Source organism: Dendrobates tinctorius, unplaced genomic scaffold (genome assembly GCF_039654945.1).
Source record: "Dendrobates tinctorius isolate UK_male_01 unplaced genomic scaffold, ASM3965494v1 ptg000086l, whole genome shotgun sequence".
Lineage (NCBI taxonomy): Eukaryota > Metazoa > Chordata > Amphibia > Anura > Dendrobatidae > Dendrobates > Dendrobates tinctorius.
Window position 1 is genome coordinate 11,164,875 of NW_027361754.1, and position 20,650 is coordinate 11,185,524.

Consider the following 20,650-nt stretch of genomic DNA (forward strand, 5'->3'; position numbering starts at 1 on the left):
CCTATCCTTTGCTGTTCTCCCTGTGTGCTCCTTGGCCTGCTCCACTTCCGTCAGTCTGTCTCTGTCCCGTGGTTCCCCTCTGAACCCCTTCCTGTGGAATCCTGGCCAGTATTTTCCGTTATCCTTGCTCTGCCTGTCTATCCATCGAGTCGTCCCTCCTGGCACCGGCTGTCGCGGTTCTGCCCCCTGCGGCCCTGCCCCTAACGATCCCTGTACAGGGGTCGGTCTTCACCAGGTACGCTCGGCCCAGGGGCTCCGGATCCACGACCCAGAGGGTCCACTCTTGGACGTATTAGCCTAGAGTTGTCACAGTATCACCAGGCCATGGATCCCGCCGGTGCCGCAGCCGCCACACAAAAGGAATTACTTTTCCTTCGTGAAAACCAGACCCGGATAATGTCCTTTATGAAGTCTATGGACACCCGGCTATCCGCCCTGCAGACCTCTGACCCCGGGCACGCTCCCCTCCTAGTCAGTCTCCAGCAGGAGCTCGCGCAGCAGCGCGACGCTCAATCCCACATCTTAGGTTACATGGCATCCGTGGATGATCGATTGCTTGCTCTGCAATCCTCTGCTGCCGCAGCAACTTCCCCCTCTGACGTGGTCTCCACCCCGGCTCCCCGTCTGGGTAAACCCCCCAGGTACAGCGGAGACCCTAAGTTATGCCGGGGTTTTCTAAATCAATGCAGGCTACATTTTGAGCTTGCCCCCCTTCAGTATCCTACTGACCGCGCCAAGGTGGCGTTCATTGTGTCCCATCTCGAGGGTGAGGCCCTGTCCTGGGTGAACCCCCTGTGGGAGAGGGATGACCCCGTAGTGTTAAACATTCTGACCTTCTTGGAAACCTTTCGCAAGGTATTCGATGAACCGGGTCGCTTAGCATCCTCCACGGAGGCCCTTTTTAACCTCCGCCAGGGTTCCCTCACAGTGGGGCAATACGCCATCCGCTTCCGGACCCTCTCTTCAGAGTTGGGGTGGAACAATGAGGCTCTTGTGGGAGCCTTTTGGAGAGGCCTCTCCAGTAAGATCAAGGATGAGCTTGCCGGGCGAGACACCCCCACCACTCTGGAGGACCTTATTTCTCTGGCCACTCGTATTGATCTACGCTTTCAGGAGCGCGCCCGAGAGGCGGTCGGAGAGAGAAGGTCCTTTAGGCTGTACCAGGCTCCTGTCCCTCGTTTCTCTGCATCTCCTGTTAGTACCGCTCCTGAGCCAATGCAGATTGATCGTGTCAGACTGTCCGAGCAACGGCGCAGGGAGAGGATGACCAAGGGACTCTGCCTGTACTGCGGAGGTGCCAACCATTTTGTGCGTTCTTGCCCGGAGAAGCCAGAGAGGTCGGGAAATGCCTCCACCTAGGTCAGGTAAGAGAGGACCCCCTAGGTGATCAAAATTCCTCTCTCCCCCTTACCCTTTCAGCTTTGATAATTACAGGTCGGGAGCGTGGATCTGTGGAGGCGTATGTGGACTCGGGTGCTGCTGGTAACTTTATCCGCCAGGAGGAGGTTGATAAACTCCGGATCCCAGTGATTGTATTAAGGAACCCTCGTGCTATTTCCTCCGTTGATGGTAAACCTTTACCCGGACTCATCACCACAGTTACCGTCGAAGTAGACCTTCAAATCGGAGCACTCCACCTCGAGAGGATAGCCTTTTATGTCCTGCCACAACTAGCCCATGCTGTTCTTCTAGGGCTACCCTGGCTCAGACGGCACGAGCCAGTGATTGACTGGCGCTCTGGGGAAGTTCTCCGTTGGGGGCACTCCTGCCAGGAGCACTGCCTACGGGCTCTCACTCGTCCCCGTCCATGCTCGAAGCCTGCCGACCTTCCGGGCCTACCCGCACCCTATCACATGTTTGCCGATGTGTTCAGCAAAAAGGAAGCGGACTCCTTACCACCTCATCGCTCCTTTGACTGCCCTATTGACCTGGTCCCCGGAGCCAACCCTCCCAGAGGGAGAACTTATCCTCTATCCCCAGCAGAGACCACGGCTATGACGGAATACATACAGGAGAATCTGGCCAAGGGGTTCATCCGGAAATCCTCGTCTCCTGCGGGCGCAGGTTTTTTCTTCGTCCGGAAGAAAGATGGGTCCCTGCGACCCTGTATTGATTACCGGGGCCTGAACAACATCACTGTTAAAAACCGGTACCCGCTCCCGCTGATTCCTGAACTCTTCGACCGGCTGAGGGGGGCCAGAATCTTCACGAAGTTGGATCTGCGGGGAGCTTACAACTTAATCCGAATCCGAGCGGGGGACGAGTGGAAGACGGCCTTCAATACTCGGGACGGCCATTATGAATACTTGGTCATGCCGTTCGGTCTCTGCAATGCTCCGGCGGTGTTTCAGGAATTCGTAAATGAGGTGTTCCGGGACCTACTCTATTCCTGCGTGGTGGTTTACTTGGATGATATCCTCGTTTTCTCGGCCGATCTCTCCTCCCATCGGAGAAGTGTACGCATGGTCCTGCAGCGCCTTCGAGAAAATCGTCTTTACGCCAAGATTGAGAAGTGCCTCTTCGAGCAAACAGCGTTACCTTTCTTGGGATATATCATCACGGATTCCGGCCTTAAGATGGATCCGGAGAAGCTGTCCGCGGTACTCCAGTGGCCTCGTCCAGTTGGCATAAAGGCCATCCAGCGTTTCCTCGGCTTCGCTAACTATTACCGACAGTTTGTACCCCACTTTTCTACAGTCACCAAGCCCATCACGGTCCTAACCCGTAAGGGGACGAAGTCTAACGTCTGGTCTTCCGAAGCCGAGGACGCCTTTCTTGCCCTGAAACGCTCGTTTGCCTCTGCTCCGATCCTACACCGCCCAGTGGCTAGTAGGCCCTTCATCCTGGAAGTTGATGCCTCCTCCACTGGAGCTGGGGCGGTTCTGTCCCAACAGGCTCCATCCGGACGTCTAGTCCCCTGCGGGTTCTTCTCCAAATCCTTTTCTCCTGCGGAGTGCAACTACTCCATTGGGGACCGGGAATTGTTGGCCATTAAGATGGCGCTGGAGGAATGGCGATATCTGCTCGAAGGGGCAGTGCATCCCTTTACTATCTTTACGGACCACAAGAACTTGGCCTACCTGCAATCTGCCCAGAGACTCAATTCCAGACAAGCCAGGTGGGCCTTGTACTTTTCCCGTTTTGAGTTTAAGCTCCACTTCCGGCCCGGCAGTAAGAACATTAAAGCTGATGCGCTTTCCAGGTCTTTGCAGCCACCTGAAAAGGAGGAGGATCCATCATATATCATCGAGCCGGCTAAAGTTATCTCCGTGGCCCCTGTGAGATTCTCTACCCTTCCGCCGGGCAAGACCTTCGTTCCTTCAAACAAACGTCTGGAAGTGCTGCGCTGGGGACATTCCTCCAAGGTTGCTGGGCACGTTGGGATTAAGAAGACTCTTTTGCTTCTCTCCCGGTATTACTGGTGGCCCTCTCTCCACCAGGATGCAAAGGACTTTGTAGCCTCTTGCAGGACCTGTGCTCAGAACAAGGTTCCTAGGACTCTGCCCTCCGGTCTCCTTCATCCGTTGCCTGTGCCAGAGGCCCCTTGGCAGCAAATCGCCATGGATTTCGTGACTGATCTGCCTCGCTCTGCTGGATGTAATACCATCTTAGTCGTCGCAGACCGCTTCTCCAAGATGGCCCACTTTATTCCCTTGTTCGGACTGCCATCTGCTCCAAAGTTGGCCGAGATCTTTATCCACCAGGTTTTCAGGCTGCATGGTCTTCCTCTACGAATCGTAACCGATCGAGGGGTCCAGTTTACCTCCCGATTCTGGAGGGCCCTCTGTCGGCTCCTGGGCACGTCTCTCGACTTCTCCTCAGCGTATCATCCTCAAACCAACGGCCAAGTGGAACGGATTAACCAGATTTTGACCACCTACTTACGCCACTTTTCTAACGCTCATCAGGATAATTGGGTCTCACTCCTACCTTGGGCGGAATTCGCTCATAATAATCATCCCAGCGAATCAACGTCCAAGACGCCGTTCTTTGTGGTAACTGGGCTAAATCCTGGGGTTCCGTTGCCTTTTTCCGCATCATCTGGAGTCCCTGCAGCAGATACTCTCGCCAAGGAATTTTCGCAAATTTGGAAGGAGACCAGGGAGGCGCTCGAGGTAGCCAGCGTCCGAATTAAGAAACACGCAGACAAGAGACGAAGGGATCTACCCCCGTACCATCCCGGGGACAAAGTCTGGCTTTCTACCAAACATATCCGCCTGAAAGTCCCTGCTTACAAATTAAGTCCTCGATACATCGGTCCTTTTGAAGTACTTGGGCGCATTAACGAAGTAGCCTACAAATTGAGGTTGCCGGCATCGCTCCGGGTCCCTAACGCCTTCCATATCTCGCTCCTTAAACCTGTGGTTTTGAACCGGTTCCAACCAACCTCCATGTCCCCTCCCTCGCCAATTTCTTCTAACGATGTCTTTGAAGTAAAGGACATTTTGGCTATGAAAAGGGTCAAGGGTAAAACTCTTTTTCTTATCGACTGGAAGGGTTTTGGTCCAGAGGAGAGGTCCTGGGAGCCCCGAGAGAATGTCGATGCCCCCCTTATCATGAAAAGATTTCTGACCAACCTCAGAAGGGGAGGACATATGGGGGGGGGTACTGTGACATCGGCGGCCGTGCCCGCCGATGCCCCTTCAGCGGCGGTGCCCGCCGCAGCTCCTCCTCACCTGCGTCCTCCTCTCCACTCGCACTTTCGCTCTGCTCCCCGCGCTGCTGCGGGTAACCGCGCCGGCCTTAGGCCGCGCACGCGCGTTCCCCCGCTCTCTTCTGATAGTAGGGGGCGTCGCTGAGGGGAGGGTCTGTAGGGCGTACTTCCGGCCTCTGGTTATATCAGGCGTCCGCTCTATTCTGAGGGCGCCTGGTGATTGTGTGACCTCTTGCACCCATCGGCCCTTACCTTCTAGTGTACCCTGCCTATCCTTTGCTGTTCTCCCTGTGTGCTCCTTGGCCTGCTCCACTTCCGTCAGTCTGTCTCTGTCCCGTGGTTCCCCTCTGAACCCCTTCCTGTGGAATCTTGGCCAGTATTTTCCGTTATCCTTGCTCTGCCTGTCTATCCATCGAGTCGTCCCTCCTGGCACCGGCTGTCGCGGTTCTGCCCCCTGCGGCCCTGCCCCTAACGATCCCTGTACAGGGGTCGGTCTTCACCAGGTACGCTCGGCCCAGGGGCTCCGGATCCACGACCCAGAGGGTCCACTCTTGGACGTATTAGCCTAGAGTTGTCACACTCTGCCTTATCAGGAGTCCTATCTTCATCCTCTGCCTTATCAGGAGTCCCATCTTCATCCTCTGCCTTATCAGGAATCCCATCTTCATCATCTGCCTTATCAGGAGTCCCATCTTCATTCTCTGCCTTATCAGGAGTCCCATCTTCAGCCTCTGCCTTATCAGGAATCCCATCTTCATCCTCTGCCTTATCAGGAATCCCATCTTCATCCTCTGCCTTATCAGGTACCCCATCTTCATCCTCTGCCTTATCAGGTACCCCATCTTCATCCTCTGCCTTATCAGGTACCCCATCTTCATCCTCTGCCTTATCACGAGTCCCATCTTCATCCTCTGCCTTATCAGGAGTCCCATCTTCTTCCTCTGCCTTATCAGGAGTCCCATCTTCTTCCTCTGCCTTATCAGGAGTCCCATCTTCTTCCTCTGCCTTATCAGGAGTCCCATCTTCTTCCTCTGCCTTATCAGGAGTCCCATCTTCTTCCTCTGCCTTATCAGGAGTCCCATCTTCTTCCTCTGCCTTATCAGGAGTCCCATCTTCTTCCTCTGCCTTATCAGGAGTCCCATCTTCTTCCTCTGCCTTATCAGGAGTCCCATCTTCTTCCTCTGCCTTATCAGGAGTCCCATCTTCATCCTCTGCCTTATCAGGAGTCCCATCTTCATCCTCTGCCTTATCAGGAGTCCCATCTTCATCCTCTGCCTTATCAGGAGTCCCATCTTCATCCTCTGCCTTATCAGGAAACCCATCTTCATCCTCTGCCTTATCAGGAAACCCATCTTCATCCTCTGCCTTATCAGGAAACCCATCTTCATCCTCTGCCTTATCAGGAAACCCATCTTCATCCTCTGCCTTATCAGGAGTCCCATCTTCATCCTCTGCCTTATCAGGAGTCCCATCTTCATCCTCTGCCTTATCAGGAGCCCCATCTTCATTTTCTGCCTTATCAGGAGCCCCATCTTCATCCTCTGCCTTATCAGGAGCCCCATCTTCATCCTCTGCCTTATCAGGAGCCCCATCTTCATCCTCTGCCTTATCAGGAGCCCCATCTTCATCCTTTGCCTTATCAGGAGCCCCATCTTCATCCTCTGCCTTATCAGGAGCCCCATATTCATCCTCTGCCTTATCAGGAGCCCCAAATTCATCCTCTGCCTTATCAGGAATCCCCTCTTCATCCTCTGCCTTATCAGGAAATCCCATCTTCATCCTCTGCCTTATCAGGAATCCCATCTTCATCCTCTGCTTTATCAGGAGTCCCATCTTCATCCTCTGCCTTATCAGGAGTCCCATCTTCAACCTCTGCCTTATCAGGAGCCCCATCTTCATTTTCTGCCTTATCAGGAAATCCCATCTTCATCCTCTGCCTTATCAGGAATCCCATCTTCATCCTCTGCTTTATCAGTAATCCCATCTTCATGCTCTGCCTTATAAAGAAACCCAACTTCATGCTCTGCCTTATCATTAATGCTACCTTTGTAATTAAAAATAAAACCTGTCCCAGATATCTGGCATCTCCTGGGGTAAACCCCTGCACTGATGATTTTATGGCGGAGTGAATTCCGCTGGCAGGACCAGTCACACTACTCCATCTTTAGTATGATTTCATTAATTAAAGGCCAAACTCTTACTTTAGTAATGACATCAATAATAAAGCAAATTTGCAAATAATCTCATCCGCTGCAGATTTCACATGTGCTGACACCTAGTGGCCAAACAGGTCAGAAGATGCCTCCTGTCACTCTGCTCCTGGTATTCTGTCCCTGGCTCAGATGTCCTGATAGGACTGAGCTGCAGTACCAGGCATGGCCACCACTGGGTGACGGAGTAATGACTGACGCCAGGCAGGGTCGCCATCTGTCGGCGGTTACTATGAAGACAGCGTGGCCACGTATGGACTGGACACCACAAAGCCCAGCAATAATCAGTAATGGACATGACTTTGGTCGGCCACAGCAGAAGTACCACACAGCTGACATACACCAGGATACTCCCGTGCCTGAGGCTGTATCACACACAAGGATTAGATACACCTGTATATTCTGGTCGTGTATAACACACACAAGGATTAGATACACCTGTACATTCTGGTCCCCTCTGACTGTATCACACACAAGGCTGAGATACACCTGTATATCCTGGTCCCCTCAGACTGTATCACACAGTAGGCTTAGATACACCTGTAGATTCTGGTCCCCTCTCACTGTATCACACACAAGGATTAGATACACCTGTATATTCTTGTCGTGTATCACACACAAGGATTACATACACCTGTATATTCTGGTCCCCTCCGACTATATTACACGGTAGGCTTAGATACAACTGTATATTCTGGTCCCCTCAGACTATATTACACAGTAGGATTAGATACACCTGTATATTCTGGTCCCCTCAGACTGTATCACACAGTAGGCTGAGATACACCTGTATATTCTGGTCCCCTCAGACTGTATCACAGAGTAGGCTGAGATACACCTGTATATTCTGGTCCCCTCAGACTATATTACACGGTAGGCTTAGATACACCTGTATATTCTGGTCCCCTCAGACTATATTACACAGTAGGATTAGATACACCTGTATATTCTGGTCCCCTCAGACTGTATCACACAGTAGGCTGAGATACACCTGTATATTCTGGTCCCCTCAGACTATATTACACAGTAGACTTAGATACACCTGTATATTCTAGTCCCAATAGACTATATTACACAGTAGGATTAGATACAGTCAGAGGGGACCAGAATCTACAGGTGTTTCTAATCCTACTGTGTAATATAGTCTGAGGGGACCAGAATATACAGGTGTATCTAATCCTACTGTGTAATATAGTCTGAGGAGACCAGAATATACAGGTGTATCTAAGCTAAGTGTGTGATACAGTCAGAGGGGACCAGAATATACAGGTGTATCTAAGCCTACTGTGTGATACAGTCTGAGGAGACCAGAATATACAGGTGTATCTCAGCCTTGTGTGTGATACAGTCAGAGGGGACCATAATCTACAGGTGTATCACACACAAGGTTGAGATACACCTGTATATTCTGGTCCCCTCAGACTGTATCACAGAGTAGGCTGAGATACACCTGTATATTCTGGTCCCCTCAGACTGTATCACACAGAAGGCTTAGATACACCTGTATATTCTGGTCCCCTCAGACTATATTACACGGTAGGCTTAGATACACCTGTATATTCTGGTCCCCTCAGACTATATTACACAGTAGGATTAGATACACCTGTATATTCTGGTCCCCTCAGACTGTATCACACAGTAGGCTGAGATACACCTGTATATTCTGGTCCCCTCAGACTATATTACACAGTAGACTTAGATACACCTGTATATTCTAGTCCCAATAGACTATATTACACAGTAGGATTAGATACAGTCAGAGGGGACCAGAATCTACAGGTGTATCTAATCCTACTGTGTAATATAGTCTGAGGGGACCAGAATATACAGGTGTATCTCAGCCTACTGTGTGATACAGTCTGAGGGGACCAGAATATACAGGTGTATCTAATCCTACTGTGTAATATAGTCTGAGGGGACCAGAATATACAGGTGTATCTCAGCCTTGTGTGTGATACAGTCAGAGGGGTTGAGATACACCAGTATATTCTGGTCCCCTCAGACTATATTACACAGTAGGCTTAGATACACCTGTATATTCTGGTCCCCTCAGACTATTTTACACAGTAGGCTGAGATACACCTGTATATTCAGGTCCCCTCAGACTATATTACACGGTAGGCTTAGATACACCTGTATATTCTGGTCCCCTCAGACTATATTACACAGTAGACTTAGATACACCTGTATATTCTAGTCCCAATAGACTATATTACACAGTAGGATTAGATACAGTCAGAGGGGACCAGAATCTACAGGTGTTTCTAATCCTACTGTGTAATATAGTCTGAGGGGACCAGAATATACAGGTGTATCTAATCCTACTGTGTAATATAGTCTGAGGAGACCAGAATATACAGGTGTATCTAAGCTAAGTGTGTGATACAGTCAGAGGGGACCAGAATATACAGGTGTATCTAAGCCTACTGTGTGATACAGTCTGAGGAGACCAGAATATACAGGTGTATCTCAGCCTTGTGTGTGATACAGTCAGAGGGGACCATAATCTACAGGTGTATCACACACAAGGTTGAGATACACCTGTATATTCTGGTCCCCTCAGACTATATTACACAGTAGGCTTAGATACACCTGTATATTCTGGTCCCCTCTGACTGTATCACACACAAGGCTGAGATACACCTGTATATTCTGATCCCCTCAGACTGTATTACACAGTAGGCTTAGACACACCTGTATATTCTAGTCCACTCAGACTGTATCACACAGCAGGCTTAGATACACCTGTATATTCTAGTCCCCTCAGACTGTATCACACAGTAGGCTTAGATACACCTGTATATTCTGGTCCCATCTGACTGTATCACACACACGGATTAGATACACCTGTATATTCTGGTCGTGTATCACACACAAGGATTACATACACCTGTAGATTCTGGTCCCCTCAGACTATATTACACAGTAGGATTAGATAAACCTGTACATTCTGGTCCCCTCAGACTGTATCACACAGTAGGCTGAGATACACCTGTATATTCTGGACCCCTCAGACTATATTACACAGTAGGATTAGATACAGTCAGAGGGGACCAGAATCTACAGGTGTATCTAATCCTACTGTGTAATATAGTCTATGGGGACCAGAATATATAGGTGTATCTCAACCCCTCTGACTGTATCACACACAAGGCTGAGATACACCTGTATATTCTGGTCCCCTCAGACTATATTACACAGTAGGCTTAGACACACCTGTATATTCTAGTCCACTCAGACTGTATCACACAGTAGGCTTAGATACACCTGTATATTCTGGTCCCCTCAGACTGTATCACACAGTAGACTTAGATACACCTGTATATTCTGGTCCCCTCTGACTGTATCACACACTTGGCTTAGATACACCTGTATATTCTGGTCTCTCAGACTGTATCACACAGTAGACTTAGATACACCTGTATATTCTGGTCCCCTCTGACTGTATCACACACTAGACTTAGATACACCTGCATATTCTGGTTGTGTATCATACACTAGGCTTAGATACACCTGTATATTCTGGTGGTGTATCACACACTAGGCTTAGAAACGCCTGTATATTCTGGTTGTGTATCACACACTAGGCTTAGCTACACCTGTATATTCTGGTCCCCTCTGACTGTACCACACATTAGGCTTAGATACACCTGTATATTCTGGTCTCTTAGACTGTATCACACAGTAGGCTTAGATACACCTGTATATTCTGGTCGTGTGTCACACACTAGGCTTAGATACACCTGTATATTCTGCTCGTGTATCACACTAGGCTTAGATACACCTGTATATTCTGGTGGTGTATCACACACTAGGCTTAGATACACCTGTATATTCTGGTTGTGCATCACACACAAGGATTAGATACACCTGTATATTCTGGTGCCCTCAGACTGTATCACACAGTAGGCTTAGATACACCTGTATATTCTAGTCCCCTCAGACTGTATCATACAGTAGGCTTAGATACACCTGTATATTCTGGTGGTGTATCACACACTAGGCTTAGATACACCTGTATATTCTGGTTGTGCATCACACCCACAAGGATTAGATACACCTGTATATTCTGGTCCCCTCTGACTGTATCACACACAAGGCTTAGATACACCTGTATATTCTGGTTGTGGATCACACCCACAAGGATTAGATACACCTGTATATTCTGGTCCCCTCTGACTGTATCACACACAAGGCTGAGATACACCTGTATATTCTTGTTGTGGATCACACCCACAAGGATTAGATACACCTGTATATTCTGGTCCCCTCTGACTGTATCACACACAAGGCTTAGATACACCTGTATATTCTGGTTGTGGATCACACCCACAAGGATTAGATACACCTGTATATTCTGGTCCCCTCTGACTGTATCACACACAAGGCTGAGATACACCTGTATATTCTGGTGCCCTCAGACTGTATCACACAGTAGGCCTAGATACACCTGTATATTCTGGTCCCCTCTGACTGTATCACACACAAGGCTTAGATACACCTGTATATTCTGGTTGTGGATCACACCCACAAGGATTAGATACACCTGTATATTCTGGTCCCCTCTGACTGTATCACACACAAGGCTGAGATACACCTGTATATTCTGGTGCCCTCAGACTGTATCACACAGTAGGCTTAGATACACCTGTATATTCTGGTCCCCTCAGACTGTATCACACACTAGGCTTAGATACACCTGTATATTCTGGTCGTGTATCACACACTAGGCTTAGATACACCTGTATATTCTGGTGGTATATCACACACTAGGCTTAGATACACCGGTTCATTTTCTATCCTCATATAACATCATAGTGTAAAATAATACAGCATATTCACACCCAGCGCGGCTCCACAGGACGACAAGTCCCATACGCACTCATCCACCAGCAGCAGACAGCACATCCGCTCCGGCGGCGCTAGGACCTGTGGGAGAAGGAGGCGAGACTATGTAGGGGGTGGGGCTGGTGACGTGACGTCATTACTGGTGCGACCGGCCGAGTGTAGATGAGAAGGCGGAGGTCGCAGCCGGTGTCTGGGTCGCCCAGGTCCGTATACGTGGGGCACACTGGGGAGAGTAATGTCTGTGCAATCTGGCATTAGTATCCTTCCTGCGCTTATACCCAGGAAAGCACATGGGAAGAATAAGAGCAGAGAGCAGTGCTGCCCTCTGCTGAGCAGAGCAGATACTACACACAGGCGCCACCATTGTCACAGACAGGAGGTTTACAGTCACTGACAGCAGTGTGTCCTCCTTGTGTAACTTGTGTGTGGACTTTTATTTCACAGATGGAACAATGACCACGATCACACGGCAGGACCTGAACTTCGGGCAGGGTAGGTACGGAGCGGGACGAGAGGGGGCTGTCGGTGTGGAGTGGGACTGCGTGGGACGAGAGGGGGCTGTCGGTGCGGAGTGGGACGAGAGGGGGCTGTCGGTGCGGAGTGGGACTGCGTGGGATGAGAGGGGGCGGTCGGTGCGGAGTGGGACACGAGGGATGAGAGGGAGCGGTCGCTGCAGAGTGGGACTGCGTGGGATGAGGGTGCGGTCGGTGCAGAGTGGGACTGCGTGGGATGAGAGGGTGCGGTCGGTGCGGAGTGGGACTGCGTGGGATGAGAGGGTGCGGTCGGTGCGGAGTGGGACTGCGTGGGATGAGAGGGTGCGGTCGGTGCGGAGTGGGACTGCGTGGGATGAGAGGGTGCGGTCGGTGCGGAGTGGGACTGCGTGGGATGAGAGGGGGCGGTCGGTGCGGAGTGGGACTGCGTGGGATGAGAGGGGGCGGTCGGTGCGGAGTGGGACTGCGTGGGATGAGGGGGCGGTCGGTGCGGAGTGGGACTGCGTGGGATGAGAGGGGGAGGTCGGTGCGGAGTGGGACTGCGTGGGATGAGAGGGGGCGGTCGGTGCGGAGTGGGACACGAGGGATGAGAGGGAGCGGTCGCTGCAGAGTGGGACTGCGTGGGATGAGGGGGTGGTCGGTGCGGAGTGGGACTGCGTGGGATGAGAGGGTGCGGAGTGGGACTGCGTGGGATGAGAGGGTGCGGAGTGGGACTGCGTGGGATGAGAGGGTGCGGAGTGGGACTGCGTGGGATGAGAGGGTGCGGAGTGGGACTGCGTGGGATGAGAGGGTGCGGTCGGTGCGGAGTGGGACTGCGTGGGATGAGAGGGTGCGGTCGGTGCGGAGTGGGACTGCGTGGGATGAGAGGGTGCGGTCGGTGCGGAGTGGGACTGCGTGGGATGAGAGGGTGCGGTCGGTGCGGAGTGGGACTGCGTGGGATGAGAGGGTGCGGTCGGTGCGGAGTGGGACTGCGTGGGATGAGAGGGTGCAGAGTGGGACTGCGTGGGATGAGAGGGTGCGGTCGGTGCGGAGTGGGACTGCGTGGGATGAGGGGGTGGTCGGTGCGGAGTGGGACTGCGTGGGATGAGAGGGTGCGGTCGGTGCGGAGTGGGACTGCGTGGGATGAGAGGGTGCGGAGTGGGACTGCGTGGGATGAGAGGGTGCGGTCGGTGCGGAGTGGGACTGCGTGGGATGAGAGGGTGCGGTCGGTGCGGAGTGGGACTGCGTGGGATGAGAGGGTGCGGTCGGTGCGGAGTGGGACTGCGTGGGATGGGGGGGCGGTCGGTGCGGAGTGGGACTGCGTGAGATGAGAGGATGCGGAGTGGGACTGCGTGGGATGAGAGGGTGCGGAGTGGGACTGCGTGGGATGAGAGGGTGCGGAGTGGGACTGCGTGGGATGAGAGGGTGCGGAGTGGGACTGCGTGGGATGAGAGGGTGCGGAGTGGGACTGCGTGGGATGAGAGGGTGCGGAGTGGGACTGCGTGGGATGAGAGGGTGCGGAGTGGGACTGCGTGGGATGAGAGGGTGCGGAGTGGGACTGCGTGGGATGAGAGGGTGCGGAGTGGGACTGCGTGGGATGAGAGGGTGCGGTCGGTGCGGAGTGGGACTGCGTGGGATGGGGGGGCGGTCGGTGCGGAGTGGGACTGCGTGGGATGAGAGGGTGCGGTCGGTGCGGAGTGGGACTGCGTGGGATGGGAAGGGGCGGTCGGTGCGGAGTGGGACTGCGTGGGATGGGAAGGGGCGGTCGGTGCGGAGTGGGACTGCGTGGGATGGGAAGGGGCGGTCGGTGCGGAGTGGGACTGCGTGGGATGGGAAGGGGCGGTCGGTGCGGAGTGGGACTGCATGGGATGGGAAGGGGCGGTCGCTGTAGAATGGGATGAGAGGGTGCGGAATGTGAATGGGGGAGGGCTGTGAGGCGGGGGGGTCTGGTGCTTCCTCTGACTTTACCCCATCTTCTAAGGCCAGGTGTATCGAACATATGTGAATCCGCATGTGTTTACTGAACTGTGGGGCTTCACAGTGTCCAATACATCGTAAAGATGAAATCTATCTTACGGAGACACATCTCTGCAAATAAACAGACATTCTGCGTTCTGGAGAGATGCACCACTTGTCCGTCTCCGCGGTTGTTCTGTGGACACATAGTGGCCATGGGATTTCCCTGAAATCCCATCCACTATGCTGTAACATCTGGCCGCTACGGGTTTGACGACATTGCAGAAGTACGCAGCGCCCAACCCACAGCAACTCTGGATCGTGGGCACTTACCCTAACTGTGTAGAGTGCAGTCTTCAGATGATGCCTCATGGCCACATGTGAGGTCATTAGCAAAGTTAAAGATAATACAATAATTAAAGGAGAGATAATGATGACACTGCTTGTGAGCTTACAGTCTACAGTGAGGTAGGGGAAGACACAAAGTTCAGGGGCTTATTTACAATGATGGCCCAGCCATCTTGAGGGAATGGAGAACAGATGAAGGCTGCGTTTGGTAGTCACCAGCCAATATTTGTAGTGCTTTTGGGTGTGGTGGAGTTTGATGGATAATTATGTTCAGTGAAATAGTGAATGGACTATATATAACAGGACTTTGCTATTCCATACTCTGGGTGGGAGTTATAGGGGTAAATCCTGGGTGTAACGGTAAATATTAACCCTTTTCATTGCTGCTGTCCTCAGTGGTGGCAGACATATTGTGCGAGTTTCTGGAGGTGGCTGTCCATCTAATCCTCTACGTCAGAGAAGTCTATCCCATCGGGATCTTCCAGAAGAGGAAGAAATACAATGTCCCAGTGCAGGTACCTGCTTCTCGGGGATCAGGGGTATTCTGCGGCACACGGGTCATTGTGACATTGACCTTAGAGCTGGTAAATTTCTTCTCGGGCCTCCCTCCTCCTGGCAGTATATACATTGCACTTTTAATTAGATTGATTTCCAGTAAGTCCCGGGGTCACAGGAAACGTAATCCTCACTTCACAGATCGCGGCTTATCCTGGGTTTTAGTCGACTTGATGTGTGATCTGCCGTAAGGGGGGAGGATCGACCTCTGCTTTTTCTTTGGACGTTACTCCTTGTAAATAAGTGCATATGTCATAACTAGTGATGAGTGAACGTGCTCTGATAAGGTGTTATCTGAGCTTGCTTGGGTGATAGAATGACTTTGGAGTGCTCGAAAAATATGTTCGGGTCCCCGCTGTTGCATGTCTCACGGCCTTTTGACCGCATCAACACATGCAGGGATTTGCTGTTTGTTAGGCAATCCCTGCATGTGTTGTGGCTGTTGAACAGCTGAAAGACATGCAGCAGTGGGAACTTGAAAATATTATTCGAGCACACCGAAGTTACTCTGTTTGCACCCAAGCATGCTCAGATAACGCTTTATCGAAGCACATTTCCTCATCACTAGCTATAACGTCTGTCTGAGGATGGAGCGGGTGTGAGTCCCTCCCACCCCACTTATAGAGAGGCCTCAGCTGCTTCTCTCTCTCCCTCCCACATGCTTTATACTTCTACACTTCTCTTTCCAGAAGCATAGCTGATGCCTAAGAGAAAAATGAAATGTATTTAGTTGTAATATATTTTCCTGCTGTAGATGTCCTGTCACCCCGAGCTGAATCGCTACATTCAGGACACCCTGCACTGCGTGAAGCCACTCATAGAGAAGGTGAGGACGCGCATTCTCCTGGTTCCTGGGACGGTCTGTGGTTCTGTGCACTTCCCTTTTTCCCATCCGTCCGTCTTGTGGTTCTGTGCGCTTCTCGTCCCGTCCGTACTGTGGTTACGTGCTCTTCTTCTCCCTCCCGTCCGTCCTGTGCTTACGTGCTCTTCTTCTCCCTCCCGTCCGTCCTGTGCTTACGTGCTCTTCTTCTCCCTCCCGTCCGTCCTGTGCTTACGTGCTCTTCTTCTCCCTCCCGTCCGTCCTGTGCTTACGAGCTCTTCTCCTCCCTCCTGTCTATCCTGTGGTTATGTGCTCTTCTTGCCCGTCTCGTGACCTGATGATTTTCTATACATTTGCAGAATGATGTGGAGAAGGTGGTGGTTGTGATCTTGGATAAAGAGCACCACCCAGTGGAGAGATTTGTGTTTGAAATAGCGCAGCCACCTCTTCTGTCCATCAGGTAACAGAGCCGCGCTGTAAGATCAAGCTTGAATGGCAATCGCTGAAGTCTGGGCAGTGCTCAAGGTCTCCTCTAAAGCTTTACTCCAGAAGCCCTATTTGTAGGGCAACTGCTTAAAGGGGTATTCCATCTCCAAGATTCTATCCCAATATGTAGTAGTTGTAATGTTAGCAAAAGCTCCAGTTAGAAATGTAGTATAGTTCTTCTGATTTGCTCTGTCCTTACCCCATGTGCAGGCATTGCAGTAGCGTGGGTATCCATGGTGGAAGCTTCTGGAGCAGGTCACAGTGTGACTTAATAGGGAATCATTAGGTGCTTTGTCACAATATGACACCAGGATTTGTTCTTGTGTCCTTACAGCTCGGACTCACTGCTGACTCATGTGGAGCAGTTACTGCGGGCATTCATTCTCAAGATCAGCGTCTGCGACGCCGTCCTGGACAACAACCCGCCAGGTACTCCTCATCTACTAGGTGGCGGTACTGGTGAATCCACAGAGCGGTGCCCAACTGCTATCACCAGGGGTTATTCTCATTTTACTGAGTCATATGTTATCGTTTAATGATTGGGGGTGTCTCAACTCCAGGACCTCCATTGATCTGGTAATGATGAGGCAGTAAAGCCAATTCAATGCTGTGGCAACTGCTCGACAGCTACAACACGTGATGACTGCATAACAGCTGCAAGACATGCAGACACGGGGACTCAAACATATTTTTTGAAGACACTCGGTTAGCACCCTAGCATAGGAATAACACCTTATCCCAGCATGTTCACTCATCAGTAGTTACTACGGGATTTTTACTGCACCGTGAACGCTGTATAAACGAAACCCAAAGAGAAATTGCATTTTTTTTTTTTTTCACCATTTCATGGCAGTTGGGATTTAAATCCAATTTTCTGTACATTATATGGTAAAGTTAATAGAATTGATAGAAACTACAGATCTTCCCACAAAAAGAAAAAGCACAAAAGTGATAAATGGCCACAAGAGGAAGGGGTTAATATGTGTCATATAATAGTCCCTCCGCTTTCTGGTAGCTCGCGTCACTTCGGCTCATCCGAATTCTGTGCAGTCATCACCTTGTTGCCTTTTGCAGGCTGCACGTTTACTTTACTGGTCCACACGAGAGAAGTGGCTACGAGGAACATGGAGAAGATTCAGGTTATAAAGGTAAAGTCCAGTGCAGAAGTTTTCATCCCTCGGGATTAGAGTTGGTGCAGATCGGTTTCCAGGACCCGGTCCATTGGCCTTGATCTGTGGCTACAGGACGGGAACCTTGAGTAAAGGTCTCCTACCTGACGGCATCCGTGGCTGCTCTTGTGAATAGTTGACGGTCGGACGAGGAGAGCCGCGGATGCCGTCAGATAAGAGGCTGTTCTCGCAGCTTGCGTCCTGCAGCCACAGATTTCTGATGCGGCCGCTAGTCTGGATCCTGGGACTCCCTCAATGGGGAAATGTGATTGTCAGATAATCATGTAAGTGACATCACCTGTATAAATGACACCGGCACTTTATAGTGCAGTAAATCCTGTAATTCTGCTGTTTTGGCATGTAACTAGTCCCATAGTGAACATACAGGAAAACGACACGTGTGTCATCCGCTCCTCTTAAGTGTGCAGGCCTCAGGATGATGGACAGTGTGCTCAGAAGAACAAGTGAGGAGATGTGCGTCATGGCTGCACTCTATATTTGTGGTGTTCTCCTTCCTCCCCAGGATTTCCCCTGGATTCTCGCTGATGAGCAGGACGTACACATGCAGGAGCCCCGCCTTATACCTCTCAAGACGATGACCTCCGACATATTAAAGGTCAGTAGCTCCACACATGACATACAGAGTGCAGACCCCCCCGGCTCCGCAAAAACATCTCGATAGCTAAGAACTGTTCCTATACTGAAAAGGAGAACTCCGGTATATGGCGAACATCTCTGTACAGCGCCACAGAGTGTGTTGGCGCTATAGCAAGAGCAGGACACTGACTTGCGAGCCATGTACAGCTCTGGGCTGCGGCGGCCATTGATTGACCCTAATGGTCACGTGGATAAACTGGACATGATGAGATGCAAGGAAGTGAAAGGGGACCACCACAATGCTGGTGCTGTAAATCTGAGTAATTCTTTCCTTTTCCCACATGTAAAAAAATATATACATTACCGTTCAAAAGTTTAGGGTCACTTAGAAATTTCCTTATTTTTGAAAGAAAAGCAGTTTTTTACGTTTCGCCACAACAGCACCCACTGGAGAGAGGGATCCGCCCATAGGAACAGGAAACCTACAGAGATAAAAGAGGGCGGTCCGCCTCTCCTCCTTAGTTGGTTTCCTGTATCTGGGCCAGGGCAGCTGCCTGTGCAGTCTGTGTGGGAACGGCAGGGTCTCCGGTCCAGAAGCAGCGACGGGGGAGTGCTGTGTTCCGGCTCCCCCCTCGTCTGAGCAGCAGCAGCGGAAACGACGGGATCGGGCAAGGCCGCCCGCAGTTTCCTGCAGGAGACGCGACATCGGGGTCAGGATATAGCCGTGCGGGGCCAGAGGAGAAGATGTAACCTCCGTTGCCCTAATTTGGCTTCATTGCGGCCCCAGGAGATTGTCCGCCCTGCTCCTCCATGAGCACATAAGCTCAGTGTGCGTTCCACAGTGGAACACGGAAATGCAGTACGAGACAGGCAACAAGCTGGTTTCCTGGATCTCGTGGGGCACAGGAGAGGAAATCATTGGCAGTAATGCTGCATTCCTGATGGGACACTGATTCCCTCCATTGTAGGCTCTCGGCGTTACCAGCTCCCCCTGTGTTTTTAGCAGGTATGGAACCAGCACAGGTAAGTGCACAGTGGAATGCTGTGTTGATGGCCAGGGCCTCTGGGCTGATGCTAGTTTCATGGCTTTGTGCCAAAGCTGTGCCTGGAGCCTCATGTGCTGAGGTGTGTTTTCAGATATACGCAGCTAGACCTGGGATCTCTAGGCCAGGGTTCCCCAACTCCAATCCTCAAGGCCCACCAACAGATCATGTTTTCAGAATTTCCTTAGTATTGCTTAAGTGATAATTGCTTCACCTGTGCAATACAAAGGAAATCCTGAAAACATGACCTGTTGGTGGGCCTTGAGGACTTGAGTTGGGGAACCCTGCTCTAGGCTATAGTAAGGCCATATGTCCAGGATACAGCCCATGATTTGACTTCAACTAGTTGCATGTCTTGTCTGCACAGAACCTTATGATTGGGCTTCAGAGTAACTTTTGTGAAACATGTTTCCATGAAGACTGCGCTCCAGCTGCTGCTCATTAATTGACTCCTTCGGGTGGGGTCAGCCTGACAGTTGAGATGTACTAATCAGAGTGGAGGTTTGTCTGGAACTCTGGGAGATTGCTCTCTTGGATGTAACTATAGACTTGATCTCTTGTCTTTGGCACCTCCGAGCATGGCCGTTGTCTGTGCATCAGAGTGCCTCTGTGCATCTCGTTGCATCAGAGTGCCTCTGTGCATCTCGTTGCATCAGAGTGCCTCTGTGCATCTCGTTGCATCAGAACAACCGGGCTTGGTCAAAAGAACATACTTGGATTGGCCTAATAATTTAGCATTTCTCCTGTTTGGAATAGAACTCAAATGTGCTACTGCCTTGAGTGATAAAGGCAAGTCTCTTTCATAGTTAACTTTAACGGAAGTCTGTTGAATTATGTTTACCAAAGACGGCATCTTTGCATTTTGTACCTTGTGGCACTTCAACAGCTCTGTGTAATGTGGCAGAAGATCCCATACTTGCTACTCTTACAGCAGTCAGGGCTCCTGTGATATGAGAAGCTGTATCCAGGACTCTTACAGTTGAGAACCTATAGTCCCTCTGCTTCGCAGTAGATAATTCCCCTCTGTGATGGGAGAAAACCTGCTGTCTTCTAGCTGTAGAGTGGGTTTCCTCCCACCATGGCAGTCTGGGTGTATAAACACCACTCATGTAGAGGCAGTTTCAGATAATCTCTTGTGGCAGCCAATTATTGGTTTGTACAGTCCTCGTGTGGTGGCTGTGGCTATCACCATGCTTTAGCTAGGCAATAAGGTTTTAGAGAAAAAAAAAAAAATAAAAAAAAAATATATATATATATATATATATATATATATATATATATATATAAAATACCTGGCGGTGCTGGAACCACCAATGTGCTGATAATGTTTTTCAAAAAAAAAAAAGTTAGTGGATGCCCTTCAAGCTCCATGGCAGTTCGAGCTGACGTATGCCTTTCCTCCAATAATACAGTTGTCACAAGTCATCTGGAAAATCAGAGAGGAGAAGGCGAGAGTAATCGTAATCGCACAATTCTGGGCCAAAAGGCCATGGT

General features: G+C 50.8%; 2 protein-coding genes across 3 annotated transcripts in view; one reads left to right on the plus strand and one right to left on the minus strand.

Annotated features, from left to right (window-relative positions):
• Positions 1–11,888, minus strand: part of DRAXIN (dorsal inhibitory axon guidance protein) — a 60,092-nt gene extending 48,204 nt beyond the window's left edge. The window contains exon 1 of one of the 2 annotated variants that reach the window (XM_073585042.1): positions 11,747–11,888. The gene's annotated coding sequence lies outside the window, so the exon portion shown is untranslated. Of the gene's footprint in view, positions 1–11,708 lie in introns of both variants that reach the window. The other variant, XM_073585041.1, reaches the window with a different exon arrangement.
• The window catches only part of MAD2L2 (mitotic arrest deficient 2 like 2), a 28,019-nt gene continuing 19,147 nt past the window's right edge, over positions 11,779–20,650 (plus strand). Inside the window, exons 1-8 of the mRNA XM_073585047.1 lie at positions 11,779–11,915; positions 12,157–12,204; positions 14,883–15,001; positions 15,796–15,867; positions 16,221–16,321; positions 16,682–16,776; positions 17,422–17,495; positions 18,040–18,132. Coding sequence (XP_073441148.1) covers positions 12,165–12,204; positions 14,883–15,001; positions 15,796–15,867; positions 16,221–16,321; positions 16,682–16,776; positions 17,422–17,495; positions 18,040–18,132 — 594 coding nt within the window. The 5' untranslated portion in view covers positions 11,779–11,915; positions 12,157–12,164. The remainder of the gene's footprint in view (positions 11,916–12,156; positions 12,205–14,882; positions 15,002–15,795; positions 15,868–16,220; positions 16,322–16,681; positions 16,777–17,421; positions 17,496–18,039; positions 18,133–20,650) is intronic.